General features: G+C 36.8%; 2 protein-coding genes across 2 annotated transcripts in view; both read right to left on the reverse strand.

Moving 5' to 3' along the window:
- LOC111503873 (sodium channel protein 60E) overlaps positions 1-14,922 on the reverse strand; it is a 331,231-nt gene that overhangs the window by 175,604 nt on the left and 140,705 nt on the right. The window lies entirely within an intron of this gene.
- On the reverse strand, positions 8,145-9,787 carry LOC141487245 (uncharacterized). The gene is made up of 3 exons (XM_074186093.1): positions 9,719-9,787; positions 9,198-9,664; positions 8,145-9,134 (listed from the first exon to the last, which is right to left on the reverse strand). Exons 2-3 carry the CDS (start codon positions 9,614-9,616, stop codon positions 8,423-8,425), a joined length of 1,131 nt encoding a protein of 376 aa, XP_074042194.1. The 5' UTR covers positions 9,617-9,664; positions 9,719-9,787; the 3' UTR covers positions 8,145-8,422.

Below are 14,922 nucleotides of genomic sequence, written 5' to 3' on the forward strand. Positions count from 1 at the left end.
GCCGCTCTGCTGGCTTTTGCCGAATTCACGGCCTTGGTAATACCAGCAGCGGCTCCCGCCAAACTTCCTAGTGCGGATAGTCCAGCAAAAATTGGTATCAATGGTAAAAGTCCACCGATCTTGGGAACAGGAATTATGCGTGGTGTGCGGATTTTCTTCTTTCCACCGGCAGCTTTAAGGTATTTACGTGCCGCCTGCAATGCCACAGTGATAGCTTTTTTGCTATTATTCGTCACAAATTGATTCTTCAATACATTTCGCACTTTATGGACTATCCCAGCACCAAATGCAACTTTTTTAATTTTATTTTTCTTCGTTTGTTTCCTCTTACATTTTTTCTTATTGGTACTACAACCCATGCCCATATGTCTTTTCGCTTTCATAATGTTGGTGACAAGTAATGCAGCTGCTCTTTCCCCAATACTCGCGTCCTTCGATTTAACCCTATCCCAAGCGCTGTATTCAAGTTCTTTGTCGGCTAAATGTCTTGCTGCAAGATCGGATGGATGCTTAGAATATTGAATATCGTGTTTTTTTGCATTCAATATCTAATTTATTGATTCCAGGGTCGTTACGAGCTAAACGTTGTTTCAATTTTGTACCCGGTCCACAGTATTGATAACCTCCGGGTAGATGTAATTCGAAAGGAAGTTTGTTTATTAAATCATTAACAAAACCACAACCTCTTTTAATTTTACGATCACTTTCAATACGTCCGTATCGTTTGATGGTACACATTGAAATGAATAAGCTAATAACATTTATATAGTCTCCAACCACGGCACGATGCGCATTGTAAAACAGAAAGAAAAGTTTGCTGTAGATAATCTAGATGAGAAATTTGGTTGTGGATTGAATGGACAAAGGGTATTCAGACATGGTCCACTACTTCCATCATCAGTTCGAGGACTCATTATAGGACCTTCAAATTGTGGAAAGACGAATGCAATGATATCACTATTAACACATCCACAAGGACTGAGATTTAGAAATGTGTATCTCTATTCGAAATCACTCAATCAACCTAAATATCAGTACTTGCGAAGTGTTTTGGAACCTATAAAAGGATTAGGTTTTTATACATTCAGCAATAATGCAGAAATAGTGGAACCCTCCGACGCTAAGCCTAATTCTGTTTTCATTTTCGATGATGTGATATGTGAAAAGCAAGATATTATTAGATCATATTTCTGTATGGGACGTCATAAGGATGTTGATTGTTTTTATCTAGCACAGACATATTCACGGGTACCCAAACAGTTAGTGCGTGACAATACCAATTTCATTATAATGTTCAAACAAGATGAGACGAATTTACATCACATTTATTCAGATCATGTTTCACCCGATGTAACATTCAAACAATTCCAATTGATGTGTGTTAAATGCTGGGAGGACCAATATGGATTTCTAGTCATAGATAAGGATAGAAAAATAGATGAAGGTAGATATCGCAAAGGATTCGATAGTTTTATATACCCATGATCTTGTTTTTGGAACTTATTCGATCACTGAATATTGTAGTGGTCACTTCACCAACGAATTAAGCTTTAATTCAAAAAAAGGGCATTATGAATACAAAAAAAGATCCTGAAAATAAAAACAATGAAATAAATTTGAAACGTCAACTAGTAGAGACAACAGAAGCTGTCAGGCAGAAATTCAACTCTATCAAGAATGATAATATTGAAAATCGTACGACACTTGAAAGATTGTATGAGCCCATAATGAAACCATTGAATGTTTTATCATCAAACGCTACTTCTAAATCACCAGTGTTATCACCAAATCATGGAACTGTTCAATCTACTTCAAATTATCCCATGAGTACTCCAATAGGAAGAAAACAATCTTTTGGTAGTGTATCATCTGTGAATAGTGACACGAGCACACTTCAAGACGATATGAGAACAACTCTATTCGAAACACCATCATCGTCCCACATCGATTCCTCGGATCCTGACATCTCACCTGTTATGAATGAAAGTGGTGAAGATGTTTTGATGAAACATTTGAATAATATAAAATCTAGAAATCCAGCATATGATGGAACATTTGGCGTACGTATGGATCCAATTACACAAAAGCTGAAAATGGGAAGTCTAGTGGTAAATTTCAAAGATGGAAACATTTCATTTTGGGATGCTAATAAAGTGAAAAAATATGAATGCGCAGGTAGTCCAGAATTGTATGATATGATTTTTTTGAAGAATCCACAAGATGTTGATAATGAAGAAACTCGTCAAGTATATTCCAAAATATTGAAAATAACGAATGCTCCATATAAACAATATCATCTGAAGAATGGTTTTAAAAATACAAATTCTAAAAAATTTCGTGAAGTTATCAAACCTCTATTAGACTCACGACAATATCCAATAAGAAGTAGAAGTAAAATTGGTGGAGCACTCAAACGAGTGAAAATGGAGAAAATATATAATTCTAAACCTGTGAATTATGTGTACTGGAATTCACCGAAAGAGTTAGTTGCTCGCCTACGACTATTGGTAGCTTCAAAGTCAGCCGGACATACCGGACATGATAATGAAATAATTTCAATAATTGAAGAATTACGTGAAGAAGGTATAATATATTAACATATTCACATGTAATGATCACTGTCACATCATCATTCAATGCAGTAACATTATCACCTTTTCTCTTTAATCATATTGAAATAGAATGACTAATGAAATAAGTGATGTCAAACGACAAGTTGTTAATGAATTACATAAACCTGCAAGACGTAATTTTCGTAGAAGAATAACCACCATCAAAGGTTTTGCAGATCTATGGCAAATAGATTTAGCTGAACTGCAACCTTATGCAAAAAGTAATGAAGGATACCGATATATACTTGTAGTGATAGATTGTTACTCCAAATATCTGTGGACTGTAGCAGTTAAAGATAAAACAGGTAGTACAGTAACTAATGCAATGAAACATGTACTGAAAGAAGCCAAATACTCCCCCAAACACATACAAAGCGATCAAGGGAAAGAATTTTTCAATAAAAGCTTCTCATCTCTCATGCGAGAATATAATATCAATCATTATTCAACATTTAGCACAAAGAAGGCAGCTATAGCAGAAAGAGTGATTCGTACAATAAAGGCATGGCTCTACAAGGAATTTTCGATGAGAGGTCACCACAAATGGCTTGATATTCTTCCAATTATAACTAGTAGATATAATAATAAAGTTCATCGTACAATAGGTATGGCACCCATCAATGTTGATTCAACAACAAAATTAAAATTCAAGGGTATCAATGGAATTGGAGGAAGACAAAGTAAACCCAAATTCCAATTAAATGATATTGTACGTATAAGTAAATACAAACATATTTTTGAAAAGTCTTACACTGCGAATTTTACCACGGAGCTATTCAAGATTGTTAAAATTAATAAAACCATCCCAACGACTTATAATCTTGAAGATATGAATGAACAGCCGATTAGAGGATGTTTTTACGAAGAAGAGTTATTACGAACCGAGAATCCTGACGTATATCTGATTGAGAAGGTGTTGAAGAGAAGAAAAAATAAAGTATATGTAAAGTGGTTAGGCCTTCCTAGCGAACAAAATTCTTGGATTGATGAATCAAATATGGTTTAAATGTATATAATAGTGACTTTTATGAATAAAGTAATATTAAAGTTCATTATTGTTTTCATTTCAATTATAAGTATGTGAACTGAAAAATATTGCAGCGGTAAACATTGCCCCAGCCATTCGCAATGTTCTGTGTATACCAAACCAAATTAATTGTATACTCCATTCCCGCTTATATTTTTCAACTCACGATATTGAAAACACATTATCATTCCCAAAACTAATCGCCGTCACTTTGAAATGCAGTATCCAACTCTTTTTGCCAATTATCTCTCACTGATAATGCTGTCTCATAAAGCTTAGTCGACTCCTCAAGCTCAGCCTGAGCTTGCATTCTCGAACGTTGATGGAATTGCTTATCTTTACCAATTTTTGAACGGAGTTCATCAGCATCTTTAGACATTCTAGCCAATTCAACCTTCGCTAATGCAATCTTGGCATCTAATGCTTCAAGAGTTTCATTATTAGCATTAATAGCTCGCTCACTCTTTTCAAGTTCAGCAATAGTCATCTGTGCCTTTACAAGACGGCATTTTGCTTTCCTTTTCATTTCCCCAAACCGATGGAGGGGCTGAAAGAAGATAGCGGTTCAGCTTTCAAATCACTCTTCATTTCTTTAGGAGTACCTTTTGGCTTCCTCTTCGATCTGTCACTTTTCGTTGCGGGTTTTTTCTGTCGCACAACACTTTTGGATTCTTTCTTTTCTTTAAAGTCAGTGACAATCGATGAAGATGCCTTAGTAACCTTCCTCTTGATTGTTCTAGATTTCTTATCAACACCAAGAGGAAGGGTAGATGAAGAGTGTTTGAGTGATGATAATTGCGAAACGATCGGATTTTCAATAATAATTTGCTCATTTGGTTCTGGCACATCTGCAAAGTTAACGAAGTCGTTAATATCAAAATCATTTATCGAATCTTGACTCGATAAATGTAATACTGGAATATTTTCAAAATCAGTCTGATCGATATCAACAAGCGGTGAACCATCTTCAGCAATCAATAGCGGCATAGAGCTCATGATTATTAAGGTCTGAGGAATGATATGTGATAGCAATAGAATGTGGATAGGAAAGGTGATGATGTTACTGAGACCTCACCATTTATAGAAGAAAATAAACTAGCGCATGCGCTCTTTCATCAACTGGCACATGCGCTCTCTCACTAAACTATTCACGCATGTAACAATCTTTGTCATTTAAGAGGAAAACTTTGTGTTGCATGCATGTATTTTTAAATGTTAGAAAATAATACAAATAAATTCAAAATATATATATATTTATTAATAATAGAGGACAATAACGATAATAAAAAATGAAAAATGTTAATATGTCTCTGTGGATATGGAACGTTCTTTGACTCTATTCCTCAATAGTTGTTGCTCGTGCGTCAAACACCAACATTGAAAAAAATGGATTCTCCTATTGGGGTAGAGTTGACCAACCTTCTCACACAGATCCCAAGTACTTCTACATGCATTGCATACATGATTCCAACAATTCATGGAATATGTATCACAACGCAAACAACGTTGCAGTGGAGTTGGAACGGCAGCACAGGTACCACAAATATTTCTACAGATACCTATATTGTTAAATATTATAGGTTCGGAACACTTCAGACACTGTAACTGTTGTTGACGATAATCCGATTTTGTTCGCTTCGGTGGATGAGAAGGAGGCGATAGTTGAATCCGCAACACGCAATCACTACACATACCAGTACATGGATTGATTGAATCCTTAGGTCTACTTATTTGACAAAAGTAGCACACAATAGCCCCTGCAATCATCATTGGGTAGACACACACTTTTGGTTTTTCATTCCACTCTTTTGGAAACGGCATTTTACTAATTCGATTAGAAATATTAAGAGATGACTTACAGAAACTCTGAATGCTCTCTCCTATACCTACGATCTCTATTTATACAAATCAACATCATGTGGAAGTATAGTGGGATAACTTCTCCTACTATTCCACTCTAAACGAGTCAAGTGGGAGTCGCATCACCTCCTATATAAGTTGACTTGCAAACCTAGAGTTCATTCATTCACTCTCTACAACTGTGAGCAAACAACAACAAGATGAATTCTGCAAAAATAAATGCTGCATTAAATAGAATAGCTGCTGTTGATGAAAACAATTGGATAGACGAATCAGATGATGAGGATGTCAATGTTCCGCTAGAGGAAGTAATAGTTGAAGCAGAAGATGTTGGAGTCGATGAAGATGAGATAGACGAAGTTGAAAACGAGGCCAACCAAAGCGACGAAGATGATGACGTGATGGAGTTTGAGAGGGTCATGGATGAAGAAGGAGATGATGAAGGGATAGAAGCTGACACAACTGAAGGTGATGGTGCTATGAGGATCGGTATGCGAACACTCAATGTCAGTGAGACACTGGAAGATCCCTTGGATTTGTATTGTGCATTGGATGCATACGTATTGATCAGCACAATAGATGGAGAGAACAAAAAACTATGTTGGTGCTGCTTTCGGTTTTATTCGCATAGAAACAATAATGGAGGGTGGTATGCCCATGTCAACACCCACAACACTGTCTCAATTATGGAAATGGGACAGAATTGGTGTGAAGCTTGCGAGAGGCCACTAACAAACTTCACCCGAGTATCTACATGTATTATATGTAATAATGTCCAACCTGTGGCACAATAACCGTGGACCTACTGGTCAAAAAAAAAACAACAGCCCTTTTCAGGGCTACATTATTCACACAAACAGTAGTTAGTTGTATTAGTATCCATAGAATATGTGACAAATGAATACTTTGACTAATAAAAGTCTAAGTTGGAAATTTGTTAGTCTTTGAATATCTATACATTATATGACAAATAAATAACTATTTGTTAGTCTTTGAATATCTATACATTATATGACAAATAAATTACTACTTTGACTGAAAAGTCGAAATTTGGAATTTGATAGTCATTGAATATCTATGCATATGATGAGTACTACTTTAAATGAAAGTTGAAGTTGGCATTTGTCAATCATTCATATGCATATAATGATGAATACTTTCACATACATATATTTCGTTTGAGATTATAATGTTAACATAATGTTAACAATGGTATGAATCTGTTTCTGTTTGAAAGTATAATGGTAGCTCTGAAAAGAGCTATTTTTTTTATTGTTTCAGTCTTTAATTGTAGCCCTGAAAAGGGCTGTTATTTTTTTATTAATCCATGCAATGATATGGACTAACGCTCCTCATCATCAGAAACAATAATTATGGTATCGTCATCTGAATCAGATGATATACTAATGATATCATCCTCATAGTAGTCATCTGAATCAGATGATATACTCATGATGTCGTCGTCGTCATAATCAGCTGAATCAGATGATATACTAATCACATCATCCGCATTATTATCGTCAACAGCATCTATGTCGTCCTGAATACCTTGTTCCACTCGTTCTGCGAAATCATCAGGAAGATCATAGATTCGCTGCAGAAATTGAGCGAAGGTTGTACTCAAATGATCAGACGTTGAATCTATTTCATGTACTTGGATGGGTCCTGTACTCGACATTGTGGAAGAATGATATAGAACTGGGATTGTTGCTATATTTATATTGGAAGAAATGAAATGGAGGGGGTGAAATGTAGAACAGTGTTTGAGATTCGAAAACATCAAGAATGAAACTCTGAGCGATTATTAGGAGAAATTCTAGTGATTATTATGGAAAAAAAAAACTAATAAGAGGGAGAGGAAGGGAGGAAGACACTGCTCCAGCCTCGCAGTGCCTCGTGTACACCAACCAAAAAGTGTGTACTCCGTGGAAGGAAAGGAAAGAAAATGATGGACGAGTAGATGATTATATGTCATCATCGGAATTGAGGACATCATCATCGATTAGGATTGGGGATGGCGGAGGACTATCCTCGATGAGGATAGGGGATGGTGGAGGACGTCTAACGTCAAGCTCGTCATCAGCATCATCACCAGAGTCGTCGTCGTCATCATCGTCGTCGTCGCTACTCATTGGGACAATGTCATCATAAGCAGGGTCCCACCATCCGTCAGGATCTGGATATTCCGAGTCATCCAAGTGTCCTTCGTCACTGCCAGTGACATGTTGAACTTGCATCCTGATGTCGTGATCCCGGTATTCGTATGGCGAACTGTGGGGTTCCGTGGTGGAAGAGACTACCTGTACCTGGCTGTTATCCCAGTAATTGAAGTTGTACCCCTGATCCGGGCAGCTATAGGGTTCGGAGGTTGAATCGGGTTCCATCTCGATGCTAGCTGATCAACTGAATGTTTCATCAGATGATTTCTACTTTTATACTTTCGAGAGGGAGTGGGAGAGGAGTGGAACATTGAGTAGGGGTAAATTGTAGTGTGACATAAGACATATTCAATGAGTAGGGGTAAATTGCAAAGTGACATAAGACATATTCAATGAAAGAGATACTTGAATGGATAAAATACAAATGAAATATACTTGTCGATTTCACTATGAAACATGTCTATTTTTTATTTTTTAAATTTTCTTCACATGAAATTATTTACAAGTGATTAGAGAACACAAAAATTGATGTGAGGTATTTGTCTAGAAGAACTTGGAATTGAAATAAAAAAAATAATAATAATAATAAGAGGAAGTGAAGAAAAATGCTCCAACCATCGCATTGTTCAATGTGTACCAAACCAAAAAACAGTGTACACCCTTTATTTCACTTCCTTTTCCTTTATTCAATATAAACTTAACAAATATAAACTTAAAACTACCATAATTAAATACTCCTAACTAACCTAAAACTAATCTTATATTTACACTTCATCTACAAAAAGAGTGTCCATAACTGTCACTATTTTTTTGTACAGCTTTATCGAAGAGGTCTCTGCTTTACACCTTTCCTGCAGAGATGCATAATTCCGATCTATTTCGGCCATTTCCTTTTGGATTTCCCTCCGTCGGTTATCCATTTCAGCCATTTGTCGCTTCATGGTAACCAACGCGGCCTCGCTAGATCGGGCAGCTCGTTCTGCTTTCTTGCATCTCTGCAGAAAAACACTCATCTTTTCACTAACCTCTCCGATAGGCTGTGGCACCAACACCTCAGGATCCGCCGGTGTCGCTGGCAGTGGTGGTAGTCGCGTCACCAACGGCGACAATATCACCAACTCCGGAGAAGGACTCCTCGGAATTTCCACTGCTGCTGGTGCTGCTGCTGGTGTGGAGGCCCTCTTACGAGAGGTCGAAAAACTACCTGCATAAGGATTAGTCCTATTGCAAGTAGCTCGGTACTTTGAAATAGGACCAACCTTTGCTGCAGGTCGTTGGCAAACCTTCTTCACAGCCCTGACTTCCTCCTCCTCCTCGAATAAGTCAGGGCTAGAAGATCTGCACCTAACTCGCGAACGCGAAGTGGTTGGCTGGTCAACCGTCACCGCTCTCGAAGATGCTGCCTCCTCCTGGTCAGCGGACACCGGCAGAATAGACGCCACAGCATTATTCACCTCCTGTGTATTGGTTGCCATTCTGAAAAAGAAGAAATAATACAAAGTTAGTTGATATAAAAAATAACATTCCTAATGTACTTACTCAAATATCAAGTTGGTCGTTGGAACGTACTGCCTTGTTGTGGAGTGGACTGCTCTCGATGAGATGACTTCTCGAACTGAATGTTGTGGAGTGCTCTCCGGAGGGTATCGACTTCGATGCGTGAGCGGTGGGAAAATGGTGGGAGCGCACATGCGCGATGAGGGTAGGGGTGTACATGCGCAAATGTTGGGAGTCGGGGGGCGGGGCTTCGGGGAGGGGAGGGGCGGGGCTTCGGAAAGGGGGCGGGGCTTCGGAAAGGGGCGGGGTATCCGAAAAGTTGGTGGCGACGGGGGGGGCGTGGCCCTAACGGGCCACGCCCACTGCCTGGGCTCCGCCCAGGTGGGTGGGGCCTCCGGCCCCAGGTAGGCGGGACATCTGGAGAGACATCTACGCCCTCTTCGCGCGCGCGTTCGTAACATAATATGCAACCGAACACCTAACCTAACGTATTAACGTATTAACGTAACCTAACCTACCGCTATGCAACCGAACACCTAACCTATCGTATGTATTAACGTAACCTAACCTAGTACGCTAACCTACCGCTATGCAACCGAACACCTAACCTAACCTAACCTAACCTAACCTAACCTAACCTACAGTTACTATTAACCTAACCTAACCTAACGAGGGAATACTAACCTAACACCTAACCTAACGTAACTATGCAGCTAACCTAACGTAACTATTAACCTAACCTAACGAGGGAATACATTCACCATGTTGGTTCCATTAATACATCATCAGTTGGTTTTGGTTTTGGTTGTATTATTCTATGATTTGGATTAATGTTCAGTCCTGGATATCCCAGTCCACCTGATGATGATGGCCTGACTTTATAGTTTCTCTCCAAAACTTCTTTATGGTTTTTCTCCAATACTTCAACTCTCTGTTCCAGTACATCATACTTTTTCATTGTAGTCCCTGTTATGTTTGACATAGCATCAAATTTTTTATTTGTAGACGCTGTTATGTCAGACATTTTTATGTCTACATCACTTGTAAGTTTGTCAAATTTACGAGTGAAAGTTATCCGAGCCTCTGCAATTTTATCGTCAAATGCTTGCCGGGCGTCCCGAGCAATATTGCCTATTGTGGATTGTATTGCAGCTTGTAGGGCTAGAAGTATAACTTCCTTTGCTCCATTAACTTCCCCCTCAAGATATGATACAGTTACACAATCACTCTTGTCAATTGGTTCACTTGTATTTTTCAATATTTTCCTTTGCATGTCATAATGACCATCTTTTGTTAATTTAAAACCATTCCCAGGAGGACCTCGAATGACATTACCACCCCATTTTCTTTTTCTACCAAACTTATCGATTGTTTTAGACATTGTGCACTCTACGATGATTCTCTTCAAACTGATATTTCTGTCATTTACATTATACTATATATTGCAGTAATTGATTAGGGAAATAGAAATAATACAAATAAAATTTTAATCATTTTATATTCATTACAGTAATACATATACATACATACATAATACATTAATATCACATTACTTCTATCATATATTATTAATTATAAATGGCTACATAAATATCAATATTGAATTTTCCGGTTTTGAAGATATTGAATGATATTTCAATCATTGATCTCGGCAGATAATAAATTAATCAATTGATCCAATGGAGTCTCCTGAGATTGTGATTGTTGAATAATATTACTTATCCAACGAATGTTCTCATTTGGATCGTTTTCATAAAATTCAATATCATTATGACCCCAAGGAAGAGTGTGGGTAGTATTCGGAATGATAAATCGTTTATCGTCGTGATATGATAATGCAACTTTATTTTTTAATTCAGTATACATATCATGTAACACGCTTCTAAATGAATTCATCTTTCTGAATATCATACCACCTTGTTCGACGATTTTTTGATAATCTTCGCATGTCAATTCATTCTTTATTACAGATCGTTTAACCCCTTTGGCTTTCTTAAATTCACCATCAACAGATTTCACATAATATGCTTTAGCACCTGTACCATAAAAACTCATGATTGGATCATTTGGAAATTCATCTTTGAAGTTACCCAAGACTGAACTTGTTACTGGAATATTGAATTGGTTAACTATACTGTAATTGGATGTATCAAATCTACTTATGTTAGTTTTTTTGAATTCATAAAAATTTTCTGTGTTTACTTTAAGAATGAGCGAGTCGGTATCTGTGTAAAGTAAAGAGACATTTTCATCAAAGTGTTGTTTGATGCATCCATAGAAAAAGTCATACATGACTGTTTTAGATAATTCTAATATGGAAAATCCCAAATATAATGGTTTATCGTAATGAACCTTCACTCTACCCAATTGAATGGCAACGAAATTATCAGTGAAAATTGAACAATTTTTGAAATTTGGTTTGGCTATGAGAGTGCTGGCACCTATATTTTTCTTTATATTTTCCCAATGTGTAACGAGTCTAACATCAATTCGATTATCTACATTCTCCATTGTCTTTCCATACACCGCATTATTCATTAGTTTATAGAAATCTTTAACAGATTTGTTGTTAGACCTATTACGCATTTCAGTATTAAGATCTATATAGGGTTTCATCCAGCATGATTGTTTGAATTTCAATACTCTATGTGTATTCATTACAATCAATCCATTTTTGACAGCTTGCTGTAGATTCCTATAATGAACAATATATTTTCTTTTATCATTCAAATTTGGAATTAATTTGGGAATTTTCGATTGTGTACGAGGTGGTATTATTTTTTCGACTAAAAATGGAAGGTCAGAATGTTTATCATGCAACTCTTGTGGATAATGAATGTCCACTTCAAATACATACCCATACGGACTATCAGTACTCACATCCATCACATCGAGATTAAGAATTTCATTTGGTGTCAACCATGTAAATTCACTTGTTGGTAGAGGTTGTGACATACTGTGACCGTATAGATTTGTTGCATCTAAATATGTAATGAATGTGGAAGGTTCGTTGGGATTATAATTGGGTAAAAATCTATTATTTGCTATATGTTTCCTCTCGCTACATTGACTAATTCCACCTCGTATACCTTTTTGAAAAAAGTGAATCATATCAATGTCAGTTAGTAATTCCAATTCAACATTAGTGAACTTCAACATGGCATCCCATGATAATCCAGGTGCAGTGTAATATTGTGCCGGATCTAAGTTATATATCTCTAAACTTGTGGTGCGGAAGTTTTCAAAAATATCACATAGTAGCAATACATCCGACTTCAAATACAAATCAGAGTATTCCCCCAAATTCTGACACTCGAATAAATTCCAAACTTTTCTAGCCCTATCATAATCAGTTTCCGATATATGTTCACAATTGAGTGTGTCATAAAACTGATTTTTTGTCGGAAGTAATGGATAATTCAATTTGTCAATGTCATCAACAAAACTATATGGAAATACACCTTTCTGTCTCATCAAATTGAATTTCTCAATTTGTGGGAAATGTTTGTGCATCTCCAAACATTGATCGGAGGTCAAGTTTGCACCCAACTTCTCCAACGAATTAGTCATAAATTTATAACTATCGATAAATCTCATTTTGAGATAATTCTTCCTAACCACACCATCTTTATCGGTATAGCTGTGTGTAAAGAGATGCTTCGTGAAAGATATATATTTCTCTTTAGTTTGCGGGATAACATCAACTTTCTCTTTATTCCTATACAATTCTTTTATGAATAAATGACAATCATAACCACTTAAATTATGAAAAATGATAGGTATGAAGTTTGGTATTTTGAAATTTAAATTACATTTCGAGTGAGCGGCATGTGATCTTTTCTTTCCTGTGACATGACAATGATCTCTTACTTTGACTTCACCATCAGTAAATGCTTTATTACATATACCACAAGTTCTGGCTGCAACAAACTGTTCTTCTTCTTCGACAGTTTGTGTATCCATTGGTTTAGGGTTTCTGAGATGATTTTCATGTATCTCTTTCAAATCATCTTCAATGCTACTCACAAATTTCTGAGCTGCATCTACACCCCTATATGTAACAAATTTTGTCAAATCATCATTATATGAACACTTTATCAAATAAGCAAATGAATATGGGGCATGTTTGAATGTTTTAATCGTGTATGAACTTCCAGGATTTGGCTCATTCACATGAATCGGTTTAAGCACTGATTCAAAATCAGCATACACTACAAATGGCACCCTCATTTGCCTCTCAAAGTTTTCAAACATTAGTTTATTTTCCGCAACCATTCTACCATATTTATTGATCTTTAAATTAGTAGTTGGTGTTGTGGTACTAATGTGATTACAATCATACATATTATGACGTAAAAGCAATCTCTCATCAGAAAAATATATCAAACATCCGTCACAAAAATATTTTTTCTGTCTATGAGCTGATAGTTGATTAGAAACTAATCTTGAAAGATCTTTGATCCAACAATAGTGACCATTACCGGAGTCATCAGTTATAAACAACAAATTGACATGTCTCCGGAGTCTTCTCTGTGAGTATCGCAATGGACCAATCACTTCATACTTCATTTTACCCTTCTCAAATGTACTCTCTAAACCGTAAACATTAATTGAAATATCATTCCTATCTTCGAATATTTCGATACTCTTATTATTAACTTCAACCGGAAAATCCATACCTGTGACATCTAAAACAGTGGAAAAATGTGGATATGACGTAAGTTCGGACACTCGACTATCTGCAGGATATAATGCTGATGTTATAGCCCAAGCAAAACAATATTGATCTTCATTACGAACATTCACAACAGCTTTCTTCCATTGAATACATTGAGGCAGCTTCACATATGAACGTCCTTCCAGTGGACTGTATTTATTAATGTTGACCTCGAGAAACAATATTTTTTCACAAGTCCAACCTGAATTATAAAAAAAAATATTACTATTCAATCTTATTGAAATTTTTAAAAAATAAATACCTGAGTCACGATCCTGGAACTCAGTCGTTTGAGCCACAATTACATCACGGAATCCATCAAAAACAGCATTCAAATCTGAAGATTGGTCCACTATTTTATTTTGGGAATTAAATGACTTCGTGTCCCTCGAATCATCAGTCTGAAGAATATAATTCCCAAAAACTTCCATATTCACCTTGATGCTTTTATGGATCCTGATGGCTGATTCCAGTAATTCAATGACCTTCTGCCTAATCTTATTGAAAAATGACATGTAGTCACTGGTTACAATCGAACTCTCCACCCTGTATGTAGCAATGCGGCAATTGAATGCATTCGTTATAATTTGAACACCGTCAGACAATTGAACACATGCATTATTTTTATGACTCATGGTTCTTCGGTGAGAATTCACTTGGGTCATAGGAATTGTCACATTACAACAATTGCACGTATACATAGGTGTTGCATTATCCACTCTCACCCGTTTCACTGCAGGCCCTCCTTGGCAACTCTGGAGCTGATGCCGACGAAGATTATCACTACGAGTGAAAGATTTACCACAGTCACAGGAATACATTTTATATAATAGTTCTCACTAACTCACTTGATGTAAACTGACATAGCCAACACTCGTACGCTTCTTAAATACACTCTGATAGGACCCGTCAAGACGTCATAGCCAACCCCACTTCTCAACTACATGCGCCAAGATTACCTCCCAACTGAATGCGATAACAGATGTCGATATACGAGCAAGCAGTGGTCGTTGCGGTCTCGGAGAGGGTAGACGCTAGGCAAACGGTCCT

This window comes from Leptinotarsa decemlineata, unplaced genomic scaffold (assembly GCF_025532065.1).
Source record: "Leptinotarsa decemlineata unplaced genomic scaffold, Ldec_3_MD MMD2_tig00078422_RagTag_RagTag, whole genome shotgun sequence".
NCBI lineage: Eukaryota > Metazoa > Arthropoda > Insecta > Coleoptera > Chrysomelidae > Leptinotarsa > Leptinotarsa decemlineata.